The sequence below is a fragment of the Oryzias latipes genome, chromosome 8 (genome assembly GCF_053564925.1).
Source record: "Oryzias latipes strain Hd-rR chromosome 8, Olatipes_Hd-rR_3.1".
In the NCBI taxonomy this organism is placed as follows: Eukaryota; Metazoa; Chordata; class Actinopteri; order Beloniformes; family Adrianichthyidae; genus Oryzias; species Oryzias latipes.
This window is the reverse complement of record NC_136244.1, coordinates 2,840,913-2,858,891: the sequence shown is the minus strand read 5'-3', so window position 1 is coordinate 2,858,891 and position 17,979 is coordinate 2,840,913. Positions and strand designations below refer to the sequence as shown.

Genomic DNA, 17,979 nt, shown 5'->3' with positions numbered 1-17,979 from the left:
CCCTGTCATAGACCAAGTTCTTAAGTCCCTCTCTTTGCTTCTCCCCCAATAACTGGCACACAGCAGCCACCTTGCATTTTCCTTTCCAGCAGCCGTGAGAGTCACAGTTGTGGTCCTCTCAGTAAATGTCATTTTTATTCAAATGGAAGTTTAGCAACAATCCCTTACATTGGGCTCAAAAACACAAAGTGCTTGCATAGAAGTAGTAGTTTTGTCAGAAGGACACAGGACTAGAACTAACTGGTAAGTAACATGTTCCCATATTTTATCAACTTGGTGTAGTGGCAGCTTGCCAGGTTAAACAGGTGGAGACAGGAAGTGCTGCAGGTGACTGATTCCACTGATCAATGTTTAACAAATAAATATTTTGTCAGACTTCTGTTTCAAAACCATAAAAAAAGGAAGAAAACGGACAAAACTATTTTTAGTGTTGGATAGGTTCTGAATAGTGAGAACAGGATAAAGGCAGCTGACGATCATTCTAACAGAGAACTTAAGTACTTTATAATAATTAAGAAGTGTTATATAACACCACAAGTTTGCAGGAAGGGTATGAATGTGTTCTTTACGATCTAAATCCTGATTTAATCCAGGTTTGAGCAGGCCAGGTCCTGTGGTTTTTGAACAGGGCCTGGCCCTAGGAGGTCTTGGTGTGAAAGTTTCAGTGGAATGTTCCTTTAGTGCCCTCAACAATCAGAAGCAGTGAATAAGAAGCTTCAGCTTTGAAAATTTTTTATGTATTTTTTCTTATCTTAAAGTAGTTTTTTTATATTTGATTTTATTCTTTTAGATTGTTTCATGTCTCAACTCCTTGAATTGAGACCCATCTTTCCCTGTTGTTCGGAAATTTGGCAAAGAGAAAAGTACTTTTGTCTTTTTTAAATCTTTATATTGTGTGGAATACAGTTCTGGTGTACTTTATGCATTCATTTAAAATAATCTAAACCTTTGGATTCCAGTATTTATATTTGACCAAAGATTGGATTGGATGGATCTCTGTAATAACTGCCAACTGCCTGTTGATCTTAAATAGTATGTTTTACATGCATTTCCTTAAATTTCAATACAGTAATTTAGTTATGGAAGTATATATGCAGTGAATTAATATACAGTAAATAAAGCATTTTGTTATCCAGAACTTTATGTAACATTTTTATCACCTATTAGTGAGTTAAAACAGTCCAACCTTTTATTTGGACTCAGCAGCAATGAAGACACTTTTACTCAAAACTGAACCAGATTTGAGTTTGAACAGCAAACAGGTGCAGTAGGATGGTAGCTGCATCTGCATAAACTGCTGCATTAACTAAGAAATATACATTTTAAGTTTTTTTTTCCCCCAAGACATTTTTGTTTTTTTTCAAAATAAAAAAAAACACTCAAAGAAGTTCACAGCAGTAAAGCACAGAGAAAGCTAAAAACCACAGGAAAGATTCCAAAAATCAGTTTTTGTATCAAATGTTTTTGTAGAGTTTAGAAAAAATACACAAAAACAAACAGCTTAACCACAAAAATATTTATTTGCCAAAACACACCAACATATTTCCACATTTAAATAGGCTTTAAAAATCAAAAACAGATCATCAGGAAACATCTGCGCTTTTCTCAGTCTCACATGTAAAAAAATATCTCACAAATATAAAGGTCTGAGTTGTGGTTTGTTCTGTGAAAAGAGACATTGTGTTGCTACAATCTACAGTTGTTGCTTCCCCCGTCACAGTAAGTGTGCGTCACAGAGGAGGCAGGCTGAGGCACATAACTGCATTTAGTGTTTGGCCCTCGATGCACAAATCCAGACTGTGCATCGTCTTCATCCCCTCACAGGAGGAGGAACTCAGAAACACTCTTTTCGGATTTGGCTGAAGCGCATCTCATGGCCGTAACTGTCAAAAGACACCCTGAGCACATGTGCTGACACACAAAAACACACACGTTACAACAAGGACACGGGCTGAACATGCTCAAAGGGAGCAGCTGGAATCCCAGACCAGGATCAGACTGATCTGAGGAGGTGGATGAGGAGACCAGACCGCCTCCACAGTAGCTGCTGCATCTCTGATCTCAGCTACAGGAAACGGAGGATTTTCCCCAAACTTCCTGTCAGCTCTGGAAACTTCTACAGAGATAGAGTTCTGCAGGCTGTGTTTGGGTCTTGGCAGGTCCTCATACTGCATCACACTTTTAAAGGCCGATGTTCACTTTGCATTGAAAAATGATGTAACTGATCTGGAATCTGGTTTTTGAAAGCCGTTTGTTCATCTGGAAAACCCCAGAAGACGCCTCTAGAAGCCGGCAGGGGTTAGTGCTGCACCAGAGCCTGAATTCATTCCATCTTTTCTTTGCCAGCATGATCCTCCTCATGCGTCACTGAGGGGATTGTGTGCAGCTGCGAAGCTGCAGCGAGCCAGCGGGGAACCTGCAGGTCGGGATCTGCTTCACCGGTGAACAGGAAACAGCAGGGAGAAGGCACCACTGCTGACTCAGCAGAGACGGACTGGCGGCGAGAAAGCTTCACTTCTGCTCAGCAGCAGGTCATCAAACGTTGGGACACCAAGAGGAAATGTCGTTTTAAAGAAGTCTTTCAGCTCATCTCTGGAACACGGAGCAGCTGATGCAGCTCTGGAGGCAGCTTTCTTGCCCGCATAATGCCGATCAAACAACGATCATGGAGACTAAACGGGGCTCAGAATCTACAGAAACGGTGAAGTTCAGAGGCTTTGAAGACTAAAGTCCTGATCAGGGATTAGTGAGGGAGAACTTGCACAACTCAAAAATAAAAGATTAAAAAACATAAAAAGAACCTAATTATGACTCGATCAACTGCTTTCATGTGACATATGATCAACCCAGCATTTTCCACAGTACTTTTTGTTATATACACACATCTTAAAAACAAAAAAATACATATTTTATTACAAAACAAAACAAAATAAAATCTTGTGTTGCCCTTTTTCCCCTAACTTCTTTGCAAACGTGTTTAATCCTCACCTTAAACTCAAGAATTTTTTGTTCTTTGCTCCCTATCACATCTTTAGATTGAATACTTTTGTGCTTTCAATGTCGTTTTTTAGTGGATGAGGTCTACCTAAATGTCAAAGGACAGCGTCCAGCGGGAAATTCCACCGAGTTCCTGAACCAGCATCATCCAAAAGGAGCTTTACGCCGCAGATAAAGACGTACGGCTCAATCAGAAGTTAAGAAACTAAGGAGATGTGGTCAGGGCGTGTGATGCTCAACAGTACCACTCTGTATTCTCACACAGCTCCTCTGGAAATCTCCCTGCCGTCTCTTCTGCCCAGTTTCCGTGGAAACGCGGTAATAGATGGAGCTGACAGAAGGAACTTTTGTTCTAACTACATCTGCTCTCACCATCATCATCTCCAAACAACACATAGATTTCCCTGTTCAGATTTCAAGAATGTTTCCCAGCAGAAGTCTGTAAAAACTGAGGCCATCAGGTGGTTGAGCGGTTAGGGAGAATCCAGCCGAAGTCTGGGTAATGCGAGGATACTGGCTTGTGTGAAATTCTCATTAGTTACGGACTGATGGAGGGTCACATTGGGGCGGTGGGGTTCTGGGATGCGGGGCTCGGCCCGTTTAGAGGAGCTTCTTGGACTGCGGCTGAGCCGGCCCTTTGGAGGAGGACGCCGTGTCGGCGGAGAGGACGGCCATGATGTCCTGAAGGGCTTTGGCGATCTGAGCTCCAAACCTGTGAGAGTCCTGCGAGGAAGGGCAGAAAGATGGCGTCCGGTGAATAAAACCACAGTTGAGGAAGAGGAGGTGGTCATGCAGATGTAAGGGGTTAATGGCAGAGGACGTGTGCATTATCAGAAATGAACGCACGTGCGTTCATTTCTGATAATGCACACGTCGTCTGCCATTAACCAATACTTAATGCACACCCAGCAGCCAATCAGAATCGAGTATTCACCCGGACCGTGGTAGAAAAGCAGATAAACTCCTAAAGTCCTGGAACTCTTTTTATCCTCAGTACAAAGTTCTGAGGGTAAAAATGCTGCAACACTTAGCGATGAACTTGTGTCACACTCTTGGTTTGCTGCACTTTCATTTTCACTTTGAGTTTAGCATCCTTCAGAAATTCTTTCAGTGGTGGAAAACCTGAAGCACTGTGTGTGAGGCACATCCACCGATAATCTCCACCAAAAGGAGACGCAGCAAAAGTTGACGGCATTTAGTTTCTCCATGTTTTGACCAGTGATGGGTAACTAAAAGGAAACATACTCTCCTCTACTTTGGACGCTTCCTGGATTATGAGTCTAAAAGAGATTTAATTCAGTTTTATTTATATAGTCTGATGCTACAACACAGCTGTCTCAACGGGTTCACTTATTGCAAAAAAATAAAAATAAAACCAGTTCTAAAATACATTAGTTAATTGCTAACCTAAACAGACCAAGCTAAAGTGGAAATCCCTGCCCTTAGATCCTCCTTCTCGGTAAGGAAAAACTCCCCCGAAAATAAAAATAAATAAAAAATAAAATAAATAAATAAAAAAGCAGATTCTGGGTGGATACCAGTAAAATACAAGGGCAAACGGGTACGTGGCACACAGGTGACCCTCAAGGTTGTAGACCGCTTGGTGACTCCGTAGAGTGAAAACCCCAGTGAAGACCCCCAGTGTCTCTATGCTTGAACCCCCCCAGTGTCTCTATGCTTGAACGCCCAGTGCCTCTATGCCCGACCCCGAGCAATGGGGGGGCTAGACTGGTGTATCAGCGTAGCTCACCGCTCACTCACTCAGATGTGCCCCCCACCAGAGGAGACTTACCGTTTCCCCACAGGAGTGTTTAGAGGACACGTGGAAGTTGATCATATCTTCACCAACGATGATGTATGAAACGCCATAACCATCGTCTGCGACCTGAAGACAAACGCAAAAGCCACTAAAGTTCTCCTTCTGTGTTAGACATTACATACGTAAACACTTATCAGCACAAAGCTGCGTTTCTCCATTTCAGGATCCATTGGAACTACGTTCATTGAGTAAACGGTTGAAGAATTACGGTAGTCAAACACATGCAAACGCTGGAGCTAAAGCTACGGTGACCAGGCTACGACCAACATCTGATCAACACTTTGCTCCTTTCGCTCACATGCGGGCGACTCTTGAGGACTTTGGGTACTTACGGGTCCGAACCCTCCACCGAGTGATACGAAGTCTGGGTGGTTCTTCAGGTCGAACAGCTCCATCTGCTGCACCGGAGTCTGGCTGGTGGAGAGGCGCCAAGGCTCAGACAGAACCTGCGTTTGGTTCGGGGGGAGAAAAAGCAGAGGAGAAAAGAACTTCAGGAGGACGTGAACCCAAGTCTCAACGCCTTGGACCGTATCTGAGAATGGAACAAGAGAGTCTGACGTCACAAGGATAGAAACGATGGCTCAGACCAACTGTTGAGGCATCGTTTCTTTGGCAACCGCTCTTGCTGGTCAATAGTGAGCACATTGGACGTCCACATCCCTACACTTTAAAAGTAGTCTATACGAGATCTATCAATCAAGGGTTTCGAACGTTGGACATGGGGGCCAGCGGGCACCACATGCTTTTATCGAAGCCTCTGAGTTGCCACTTTCTAACTTGGATAATTTGCCTTACAGACTTGAAGTTGAGTCGAATCAACTGGATTGGAAAAATGCGGCTTCATCAGTGCGATTGGTGGTGGGGAATCCTGCACCACTCGCACTGAAAAAGCCAGTTAGATGAGCGGCGAAACGTTTTAAAACTTATTTTGACACAACCCTCCAGACTGGGCCACCTGGATAAACGAAGACCTAAACAGACAACTTGTACTACAGAAAAAAATGTAAAATAAATGAGGATTGTCAAGAAGATGTTAGAAAGTGACAACAGTACCAGCTTTTTATTTCTCTATAGAAGTCTATGGGATTTCGGCTTCTTGGGGCCAGCGGGTACTTCCTGTTTGGAACGCCAAGGGGGAGGAGTCACTCTGTTTGGTTGGCATATACAGTCAATGGAACGAACCCAAAAACCTCAAAAAGCCATTTTACTGGTTTCTGGATCTCTGTGGATCTACCTCGGAGGAGAAGTAACAATCTTTGACCAACAAACGTTTCCTCTTTACATAAATCCATATTTTCTTCGTTCATGGGGTTTACACATTCAGAGCTTTAGAATGAGCAGTTTTAAAACGTTTGTGCATCCAACCGCAGTATAAAACACTAAAATGACCCCCATCACTTCATAAAGTCTAATAAAACACTACCAGCCACATTTCTGGAGGGATTCTCTGTCTTTTTTTGTTTTGGTTTTTCTAGATAAATCAACTTCCATCTTCCAGTCTAAAATCTGCAGGAACCAGCATGTTTGTGTTTTCTGTGAAATCCTTGCTTCTAGGGCTGCAGCTATCGATTCTTTTTGTAATCAATACATCTAGCACTTAATCGATCGATTAATCGAGTAATCGGATAAAACGACTTGTGTGTGTTTTTGAACAACCAAAACAAATGATGCATGACAAAAATGATGTGGTCGTAAAATGAACAAGCATTTGATTTTAAAGATCCGCTTTGATGCAAATGTTACTTTGGTGTTTTTAAGTTGGTCTTGAGAAGTGGCGGAGCTAGAACATTTTGTATGGGGGGCAGAAGACTTTGAAAGGGTGGCACAACACCAAAATGGAAGGCCATTAAAAATAAAAGAATCAGAAAAACATATTTGATCATTATCATTGTTTATAATTTGTGTAAAAATAATACTTTTGTTATTTTTGCAATGCTTAAAGAAGCCTCGCGGTCCGCCGAAAGGCGAGCTACCGCCTGTCCCAGCCCCTGCCTCTCGGCGCCCCCTCAATGCTCTTAGCTGAGTGTCCCGCGGGGTCTGAAGCGTTTACTTTGAAAAAATTAGAGTATTCAAATCAGGCCCGGTCGCCTGAATACCGCAGCTAGGGGCTCTCGCCGCCCGCCGAGGCGGCCTGCGCTGGTCGCCGCGGAGCGGCTGACACCGCCACTCGCTCCCTGCCGGTGGCACGCGCGGGTTCCGTACCTAAGGGTCGAGGTTACAGCGGTTGCGCCGATGTCTTCTGTTCAGATACTGAATCATGGAAGATGTGCTGTTGTGTATGCCAGCTCTATTTTGCAGTAGAGACACTGCACCTTGTTCTCTTCTTTATTAAGTGTGTAATGATCCCACACTTTAGACAATTTCTGCCGTTTATTTATAGATCTATTCTCCGCCATCGCGCCAACTAAATTCAAAAGGTCCGTGTGACACAATCAAATCCCTGCGCCGCGCGTATAGTGCGCGTCATAGGAATTTAACGAGGCTTTGAGGCAGAGTTTTTGCCTCGAAGAATTTTTGTAATCAAGTAACTCGAGGAATCGTTTCAGCCCTACTTGCTTCATCCTCTTCACCACATCCACAAAGCTACTCTTTCTCCGGGAATTAGAGGAACTGTTGTGTGTGTGTGTGTGTGTGGGGGAACTTTACAAAAGACTTTCTGATTAAAGCACACGCTTGTTTAGGAGGAAATATATGTTCAGCTTTGTTACCACGGCTTTGAAGTGACGGTCGTCTTCAAAAATTTCTCCAGCATTTAAACTAAAATGCTAACATATGTCCTCAAAATGTACCTTTGACCCCCCAATAAACACAGAACTTTAGAGAGTTATTTATAACCCTCTAAAGGGGGTAATTTCGGTAACTACATGCTTATCTCATTCCGGCCGTCGGTTTGGCAAACATCTGAGCTAAACGTCAACAGTCTGTTTTCCTGACAGTGATTGAGGATTGAAGCTGGCCCAGTTTCAGCTTTCAGCTTCCTCTAGTGCATGTTCTCATCAGAGGTTCAAGAACCTACAATCTGAGAGGACAAAGGAACCAGGCAGACGGGAGTTTTGGGCTGTGCGTTAACCGGCACTTCTGCTCGACTCGTCCAGTTGTTGAATTGACCTTGAAACGGGGGCTTTACGTTATCAACCAACCACAAAACGGGGAACACGAGACGCAAAGGGGAAACAAAGCTAGAAGCCATCGTCTGGGAAGAAGAGGCGAGCAGCTCACCTCTTTGAGGAAAGGCGAATCCACGCCCAGGTACTTGGAGACGACGTACAGGCAGAAGAGGTGTCGGTCTATCCCGGCTCCGGTCATGGCCATGCGATAAAGGTTCTGGTGCTTCTCAGAAGCCTGGCGGAAGAGACGTTTGCACTGGTCCGCTCCCTGCAGAACCACATCCGTTAGAAACACAAATCTTTAGGGAAGGTCTTTGAATTTGACAAAGAACCAAGAGTCTGTAATTTTTAGCAAATAGGGCTGTAACCCGTATCCGATTACTCCGATAATCACAATGTCTTCCCGAAAACTCAAGTATGAATATTAATGATCTCCGAGATTGGGGATTCGCAATCTTCATAAATATAGTAGAGTGTAGTTTTTATTGCTCTAAAATGCAGAATAATGTTGGATTTTAGTTACTAGCTAAACAAAATGTACTACTGTCAACACAAGTAAATGACTCTTCAAAGTAAAGTGTCGGGGAAGGTTCTCATTTTCAAAATAAAGCTATTAAGTTTTCTTGGCAGATAAAGAAAATTAGACTGAAGTTTAGTTTACTGAAATAAGTTCTGAAAAAATACATTTGTTTTAAATATAGTCGACACTTTGAATAAAAATAGGTAATCAATATGAAATAGAAAATTTTATTTTCGGCTAAAGTTTTGGAATTTTTTGACATTTTCTCTAAAGACTTAAAAATAAGTTTGTAAAAACTGCCTGTTGGAAGCTTTTAGGACAGGGAGCCTTTTCTAGTAGTTCCAATTTTATCGAGGTGTTGCTTAGTTTTCATTTACTGTCTTCTTGTTATCGATCTGCTGGAAGTTTATTCAGCTGAACTTGGAGGATGGAAAAATCGTGGAGAACCTTCAACACCACACAGGCCTCCTTTGAACCGTCTAACCGTGAAACGTTAAGATAAAGTCAAATGCAGCTTTTGAACTAAAACGCCAACTATAGAAAACATTTCCAGGATTTGTTGTTAAATGATCCTAAAACGCACTGACGTTTATCAGAGTTTTTACAAATAACATTTTTAAGATTGTTCATAAAAATTAAATAAAAAAGAGCTTAGAGTTTAATTTCTCTATTTAAAAATCCCCAAATTAAAAACAATTACTCTACAAATTTACTATTGTAGTATAAGTATAATTATTATTCATATCAATGTAGACATTTATTAGTTTGGGTTGTTTGCTGCAGTCGCTCTGATTCTGTAGCCGTTGCCGTAGATACGCTGACTCAGAGCGACTCGGATCAATCCCTGTCGACAGGTTTCAACACGTCGGCGCCCGTATCAGGAAGCAATGGTGAGAGATTTGGCCACCCATAGAAAACCATAACATAGCGGTTTCTACAGGTAACGTCACGCCTCGATTTGTCCATGGCTTTTACAGTCTGAGTAAAACTGGAGATGATTAACTAGAGAACCTCCCTGTCCCCAACAGTTGAGAAACTTTAAGGAGGTTTAGTTTCCCTGCACACACAAACATTGGGTTAAAGTTTCATTATTTCATCAAAAGCCCCGCCTGGGTGAGCAGCGTTACCTCTCCGCCCTCCAGGGCTTTGACAAAGGCACAGCTCTGGTTGGAGCAGGACCGGACCGTCTCCGTGCGGCCCTCCCTGAACAGACGGGTCATGGACGCTTCGTAGGTCAGGCAGAAACTGCCGCGGTCCTGAAACCAGCAGGAAGAGATTTATGACCATCACACTGCCTCAGTGGAGCCAAACACTGTTATTTAAGGAATTTAACCGTCTCCATTCCTAATGTTTCATCTCTGCCTCAACTCTGCATGGTCCTACACTCCTGTACTTCTTCTCTCTTTCAGTTTATTCTCTTGTGTTTTTTTCTGGAAACAAATGTATTTGAATTCTTTATTCATTTCAAAGGACAGAAAAGGTTCTTGATCATTTTTGCTACTGGGTTCTTATCGTTTAGAAACTTTCAGTTTTCTGTTTTGTTTCAACATTTTTCTTCTAATATCCTCAGCTGGAAACAATGAATGTTTGGTCATTCTTTGATTTTCAGAAAGAAGCTTTTTAAATACATTCACTACACACAGTGAGACAGGCTGAAGTCCTCAATAGAACAGAAGCAAACAGGCGGTAGTCTTCCTCACCCTGAAGTACGCCAGCTGTAAGCTGATCTGTATGAAGGCGTCGGGGCTGACTCGGAGTTTCTTGATCTTTCCTTTTCCAAAGTCTCTGAAGGGGAACACATGGCAGTCGACGTCGTCTGCAAGAGCTTTTGCTAAAGTCAGGGAGCTGAAGATCTGATCCTGGACCTGTAATCACAAAGAACCATCCACACGTGAGCCAAAACTGCTCTTTACTGCGACTAAACCATGCCTTTCCCTGCAGCTGCTGGTCATCAGCCAGGTTGGCCAGTTTCCTGATGACATGTGGTACTGGGACAGAAAGAGACGGACAGTCTGTCATCCTAATGGTCATTTGAACAGTGAGATAGAAAAATCACAAAAAATAAACCAGACCAGAATGGACTACAAAAGCACCAGCAAGAAGCTGACCATTGATCCACCTTTAGGTCTGCGGCTCCAAACCAGATCTGACCTGGTGGGGTTTCCGTGATCATGAGATCACGGCAGGAAGACACATGGACAGGCCCGCATGCAGTTTGTCAATGAAAACCTTCATGATTTTGAGAAAGATGGGGAGAAGATGCTGTGGTCAGATCAGACCCACATGGAGATCTTTGGCATCAACTCAACCCGTCATGTTTGGAGGAAGAGAAATGCTGCCTATGACCCCAAGAACACTGTCCCCACTGTCAAGCATAGAGGTGGAAACATTATGGTTTGGGGCGTTTTTCTGCACAGGCCTACTTCAACGTGGGGATGGGAGGATGGGCGGAGCCATGTACTGAACCTCCTTCCCTCCTTAAGCCGGGAGCTTCAAATGGGTGGTGGGTGGATCTGCCAACGGGATAATGACCCAAAACGAACAGCCAAGACAACCAAGGAATGACCGAGGAAGAAGCAGATCAAGGTCATGGAGCGGTCCAGCCAGTCTCTGGATCTCCATCCTACAGAAAACTTCTGGAGAGAGCTGAAGCTCAAAGTTGCTAAGCAACAGCCACCGAATCGGAATGATTTAGAAGTCATTTGTAAAGAAGAATTCATCCTGATGTGTGGTAAATCTGCTCCTCAACTACAGAACCTCTCTGCCTCCTAATGCTGTGTTCACACTGAAAGCGATTTGAGCTTCAGGGGTGTCCAGGTTAACGTTGAGTCAATGTGCAGACACAATCATAGATCCTGAGGCACGATTTGAGCATCGAAGCAGCGTGACGTCGCGGCGTGGTCTGGTGGCGCCGTGTGGGTGTAAATATCTGAACTTTGGTGAGGAAGATGTGAGCGACACGTCAACCAATCAGGGACTTAGCTTTGGCCTGTGCTGTGATCCGTGGGTGGACTTCAAGAATAACATGGAGGAACGTCTGATCACTGCCCTCCTGAACTTTATGATATTTTGTTATTTAGATGGAGTCAATAATTAAAAAGGTCCTCTAATTTTATTTTTTTTAATTAACTGAACCTGCTTCCTAGAGAAATGTTTGTCAAACCCTCGTGTGCAGGCGCTGACTGTACACGCCCCTTCATAAACCACTAAAATAAAGAATGCTGTGTTAAACACAAAGGAGGATGGAGACTTTGTAACTCAGCCATAGCTCAAACTCATTCAGCTTAATGTTGTTTCTCTTTCGGCTTTTCCCATCAGGGGTCGCCACAGCGAACGAGTCGCATGGTAAACTTGGCAATGTTTTACGCCGGATGCCCTTCCTGACGCAACCCTCTCAAAGCAACCGGGCTTTGCAACTCATTCAGCTTAATAATAAACTGAAAGTTTCTCCCACGTGCAGACAACCACAAACAACGATCCACCACAGAACGATAACATCAGAGGAACCCACATATATATATATATATATATATATATATATATATATATATATATATATATATATATATATATATATATATATATATATATATATATATATATATATATATATATATATAACAGCCTACAAGCTCATCATCGCGTGCACGTTCGTGTGCACGTACACGGCGGTAGACTTAGGGGAATAACGCAGCCAGGATGAAATACATTTCCCTTTTTTGGTTTGATTGCAATCAATGGTTGGTTATTTTAGGGACTTTCAGTTCCTCCCACAATATATGAACCAAAAATGATTTCATTCATGCTTATTTTGGCACTGCAGCGGACTTTTTCCAATTCTAAACTCAGTTGAGTTCAAGTCTAAACTTTTATCTTTAAAAAAATGCTTCAACTTTCCAGTAGATGTGATGTTTAAGATTTACTTTTCGCTTTTGTTCCATCTACTTTTTTTAGATATTTATTATTTTATGTAGAAGAAGAGCCTTTGCTCATTTTTACTCATAAATAAAATACTTTTTCCCCCCTTTTTATACAAGCCAATACCCAAAAACTCATGTATACTGAAGGACCACAAAATACTGAATTCTGTATTTAAAGCTGCCTTCATGGCTGTAAAAATGTTTACAGCACGTTTCAAATTATTACGTGATTATTATATGATATATTATTTGATTTTTCTAAATAATCAATGCAAATGCCTGTCAGCATCATTTTATAGTTACAAACCATTAGAGTCAATATTAAAAGTTATTAAACAAACCTCCAAAAGATAACATTTTTTCCAACAATAAAAACCTTCATAGTCACCGTTATTCCACACAACAGAGTTCCACAACACTGATCCATTCTAAAGAACAGAAAAGGGTCATTTCTTGAATTTGCTGCTTTAGGAGGTCATATTGACTGAAATCCAAAGCTTTTCCAATCAAAAACATCTTCATAGGTCGAGTTCCTTTTCTAACACAGGAACCCTCATTTTGGAGCAGCTTCACAACTCTTGCATCCAGTGAACTTGTGAGTTTTTGGAGAGTTTCTGTTTGAATTTCTTTGCAGGACATGAGAATAGGCTCCCAGGGCTGAAGTTTGGATGGGAACTGCCCCCCACCCTCAGAGATATTTGGCTTGAGGATGCCCTAAAGGTTCTTAATGTGGTCGAGGTCAGGGGAGGATGGGGGCCACACCGTAAGTTCATGTACTTTTGGGTCCACAGTGGCCAATACGTCTTCCATTGTAATAAAATGTTCAGCACTTCAACTGTGTCTCATACATAAGCTGCTTTTACTCGGGCAAATTTGTAGTGCTTCTATTTGGATAACTTAAGATGTAGAAAGGTAAGAGTCAATGTTGTCAGATTTCCACAACTAAATATATTTCAGTATAAGAAAGAAAATGAATGTGAATGTGTTTGAATGACCTAATGATGGTCAGAGGGGCCGTAGGGGCAAACTGACAGCCACGCCTCTGTCAGTCTGCCCCAGGGCAGCTGAGGCTCCATCAGTAGTTACCATCACCTAGTCTGAGTGAGGAGTGAATGATTAATGGAGACATTGTAAGCACTTTGAGTGCCAAGAAAAAGCGCAGATAAATCTAATCCACTATTATTATTATTTGAACACCTAAAAACCTTAAAGAGTTCTGGTTCGCACAGACCAGTTAGACTCTCTTAATCAACCTGTCAGCTGACCTGAAGACACCTGTTTGAACTGATCATCTGTAGAAAAGACACCTGTCCACAGAATCAGTCAGACTCCAAACAACATGGGAAAGACTAAAGAGCTTTCAGTGGCTTTAAGGGAGAAGATTGAAGACCTGCACCAGACCAGAATGGACTGCAAAACCACCAGCAAGAAGCTGACCATTGATCCACCTTTAGGTCTGCGGCTCCAAACCAGATCTGACCTGGTGGGGTTTCTGTGATCATGAGATCATTGAGAAATCGGCCTAAAACAACACGGCAGGAGTTAGTTGATGAGCTCAAAGCAACTGAACCACAGTCACCAAGAAAACCACTGGTATTACTTTACAGTTCAGCATCTTGCAGAGCTCACAAAGTCTACCTGCTTAGGAAGACACATGGACAGGCCCGCATGAAGTTTGTCAATGAAAACTTTCATGATTTGGAGAGAGATGGGGAGAAGATGCTGTGGTCAGATCAGACCCACATGGAGATCTTTGGCATCAACTCAGGCAAATTTGTAGTGCTTCTATGTTGGTAACTTCAAATGTAGAAAGGCAAGAGTCAGCGTTGTCTGATTTCCACAAAATATATTTCAGTGTAAGAAAAACATGAATGATTGAGGAAACAAAGTGCTGTTTATTTCCAATATTGCAAACTGTAGCTTCTCCAGTACTTTCAAACGGAGCATGAAGAAGGGAGCCTGAATGGTTCTTCAAAGGTTAAGGTGTGAAAAAAAACACTAATTCTTTCCAGAAACAATAAAGTGTTATGACGACGCAGCAGCATGACAGGGTGGAGGAGACGCTTTAATGTGGCAAAGATGCTTTCTTTAAACATCAGTCTGCACTGCAGCTGCGCCCTCACACACACGGAGGTCAAATAGTAACGGTCATCGCCACAACGTTGCCCTTTTTTCAGAGCGTTGTACACATTGTTCTGATGGATTAGGTTCTGCAGAACTTTGGCCCGCTTTGCCGATAGTATTTTAGCCAATGCTAAGTCCATTGGCCGCTGTGAAGCTGCAGTGCTTCACTCGTTCTTATCTGAGCCGCTAAAAAGCACCGCAATCCGCATTTTTATATGTTGCTGGCAGCATCATGGCTCAGAGTTTCGGTTTGGTACTCATCCCAAGTAAAAACTAAGTAGTTCATGTCTTATAACAATGAAAAAAGCTGCCTCTAGCTGAGGTTTCCCTGTTTTATGTGGTGTGGTGCTGCTCAAAGAGGCTCCATGTGCTCTGCTGCCAACTAGCGGTTGGAGGGGGAAGTGGAAATCACGACATATTTCCGAATCGATTTTTATCTAACACCCCTAATGCATAGGTAGTCCTTGCTGTATGAGATGATGTATTGTCATGCATGTAGATGATTTTGTTATGGAAAGCACGATTCTTCGGTCAAAAACTCCACCCACTTTTTAGAGGTAATTTTCACGCCTTTGGGGACCCTAAGGGGGCAGACAAGCTTATTCCCCACGATTGTGGCCCAAACCATGGCTCCGCCACCTCATTGCTGACGTTGCAGCCTTGTTGGGACATGGTGGTCATCCACCAACCACCCACCTCTCTATCAACTTTTGTTATGAAGATTTTTGAAACAGTGTCACGTCTATTTTACTGATATAGTATTATTTTTTTAATTTTTTACATGATTTTTCTAATTAACATAATCTGCGTATATTTTAGATAACTGATCGGCATTTGCCATGTTGATTTCTAAAATAACTATGTCTATATTTTACATAATAATTAAGTAATTCATCTTTGTCATGTGCTTTATTGATACCTACGGATTCCTAATTCTGTCTGATAAAAGTCATGAACCGCATAAAGATAATTCATGTAATAAAATAGTTACGGTAGAACAGGGGTGGGATTATATAAATTCACTTCCTTCCACTCCTTTTCAATCAATATTTAATTTTCTGTCTAAATATCCTAAGTCTGATAAGTCATTGCATGAATGTATAACTGATGATTGTAATGTTTGTGTGTTTTTTTTATTTGATTGCTTTAAATAAACCATTTTAAATCAAATCAAAACGGTCAGCATTTCATTTCCTGCTGGAAAAAAAGGAGAAGTATTCAAGTCTTCCTTCCTGAGCAGCTCAACTCAGAAAAACACAGATCCTTTAGGGAGATTTCATTTCTGCTCCTGTATCTGAGAAGCAGTTAATCTTTTGGGAAACTCCCCGTCGTCGCTGCGTTGCGTTTAATACCTCTGATGGAATCTCCCAGCTCAGCCTGTGGGGGGGCGGCAGCGAGCGGTCCACCTCTCCTTTGCAGTGTCCGTCCTCCGTGTAGCCCAGCTGGAAGGCGTCGGTGGCCAGAGTGTACTGCACAGACAGACAGACAGAGGAGGTCAAAGACACGACCACAGAGACCTTCTGCCTTCTCCTCTAAACTCTATATTAGACTTGTACTGTTTTTAGTCAGTTCTCCCACTTAAAAGATATGAGGGGCCTGTCATTTTCATCATATGTAAACCTCAACTAAAAAAAAAATAAAAATAAAAAATAAAAATCCAGAAAATCCCTTTGCCTGCTTTTTAAAGAATTTATTTGTAAATTATGGTGGAAAATAAGTACTTTTTCACCTACAAACAAGCTAGATATCTGTCTCTCACAGACCTGTAACTTCTTCTGTAGAGGATCATCTGTCCTCCACTGGTTACCTGTATCAATGACACCTGTTAGAACTGGTTATCTATATCAAAGACTCCTGTCCACAACCTCAAACAGTCACACTGCAAACTCCACTATGGTCAACACCAAAGAGCTGTCTGAGGACACCAGAAACCCAATTATTGACCTGCACCAGGCTGGAAAGACTGAATCTGCAACAGGTGAGCAGCTTGGTGTGAAGAAATCAATTATTAGGAAATGAAAGACGTACAAGACCACCGATAATCTCCCTCTATCTGGGGCTTCCCCCAAGATCTCACCCCGGGGGGGTCAAAATGATCACAAGAACAGTGATCAAAAATCCCAGAACCACACGGGGGGATCTAGCAGGGACCCACCAGGGACTCAAACCCTGCAGGGCCAGATGTGTCTGCCAGCCAATGCCAGTACATGTGCAGGCCCGTCTAAAGTTTGCTAGAGAGCATTTGGATGATCCAGAAGAGGATAGGGAGAATGTCATATGGTCAGATGAAACAAAAATGGAACTTTTTGGAAAGAACTCTACTCGTTCAGTTAGGAGGAGAAAGAATGCAGAGTAGCATCCAAAGAACACCATACCACCTACTGTGAAGCATGGGGGTGGAAACATCATGCTTTGGGGCTGTTTTTCATCAAAGGGACTAGGACGCCTAATTTGTGCAAAGGAAGGAATGAATGGACCATGTATGGTCAGGTTTTGAACGAAAACCTCCTTTCATCGACAAGGGCATTGAAAAAGAAACATGGCTGGGTCTTTCAGCATGACAATGATCCAAAACACACTGCCCAGGTAACAAAGGAGTGGCTTCATAAGAAGCATGTCAAGGTCCTGGCGTGGCCGAGCCAGTCTTTACATCTCAACCCCATAGAAAATCGTTTGAGGGAGTTGAAAGTCTGTGTTGCCCAGCAACAACTCCAAAACACCACTGCTCTAGAGGAGGAATGTGATTTTCTGGATTTTTTTTTCTAATTTTGTCTCTCAACACAGACAAATGAAATATTTACATTAAGACAAATCTGAGGCAAAAAATAAGCTAAAATAAATAAAATAAATAAATAAAAGTAAGTAAGGGTAAAAAAAAGTAATCAATTAATCAATTTATGTTCCTACAATGCAACCAGATCAATCTGTCTGTTGTTGTTAATCAAATTGCATTGACCTATACATTATCAAATTGTTTCTAGATGAAATAAATTGATTCTATTGATACTGGACACAGTCTGTTTTACTTTAAGGAAAAAAGGAGCATCACAGCAGACAACACAAAGGCTGCAAAGCAATGTAAGAGTTGTAAAAAGAGCTAGACGCTTTAAACAACAGTGTGGGAAAAATCCCAACTATGTGGAATTTTTTAAACTCTACAGAATATTTTTCTTTGTGGGAGTTTGGGGAACTTGCAAAAAAAAAAAAACATGAACCACACAATAGAAAGTACGCAGCTGTTCATTCTAAAATGCCACATTCAGATGGAGATAAGTGTTTGACTGTTGTTCAAGCTTCAGAAGTGGCAGTTGGGACGAGTCTTACGCTGAAGGATGTGGAAAGTTTTGAAAGAAAAAGAGCTAAACTCATTTGTGACCATCTTAAAAGGAAAAGTGTGCTATTTTAAGCATTTCTTTTTCAATGCAGTATGTTTTTCCCCTGAATAATCTGAGACATTCCTGACAAATGTCGTCTTTCGACGACATTTGTCAG

The 17,979-nt window shown here is 42.0% G+C and overlaps 1 protein-coding gene across 1 annotated transcript in view; it reads right to left on the bottom strand.

Moving 5' to 3' along the window:
- Positions 1-1,501: 1,501 nt before the first annotated feature.
- cpt1a2b (carnitine palmitoyltransferase 1A2b) overlaps positions 1,502-17,979 on the bottom strand; it is a 37,305-nt gene continuing 20,827 nt past the window's right edge. Inside the window, exons 13-19 of the mRNA XM_004071865.5 lie at positions 15,840-15,956; positions 10,144-10,308; positions 9,571-9,699; positions 8,036-8,191; positions 5,149-5,262; positions 4,790-4,882; positions 1,502-3,720 (exon numbers count right to left, since the gene is read on the bottom strand). Coding sequence (XP_004071913.1) covers positions 3,598-3,720; positions 4,790-4,882; positions 5,149-5,262; positions 8,036-8,191; positions 9,571-9,699; positions 10,144-10,308; positions 15,840-15,956 — 897 coding nt within the window. The 3' untranslated portion in view covers positions 1,502-3,597. The remainder of the gene's footprint in view (positions 3,721-4,789; positions 4,883-5,148; positions 5,263-8,035; positions 8,192-9,570; positions 9,700-10,143; positions 10,309-15,839; positions 15,957-17,979) is intronic.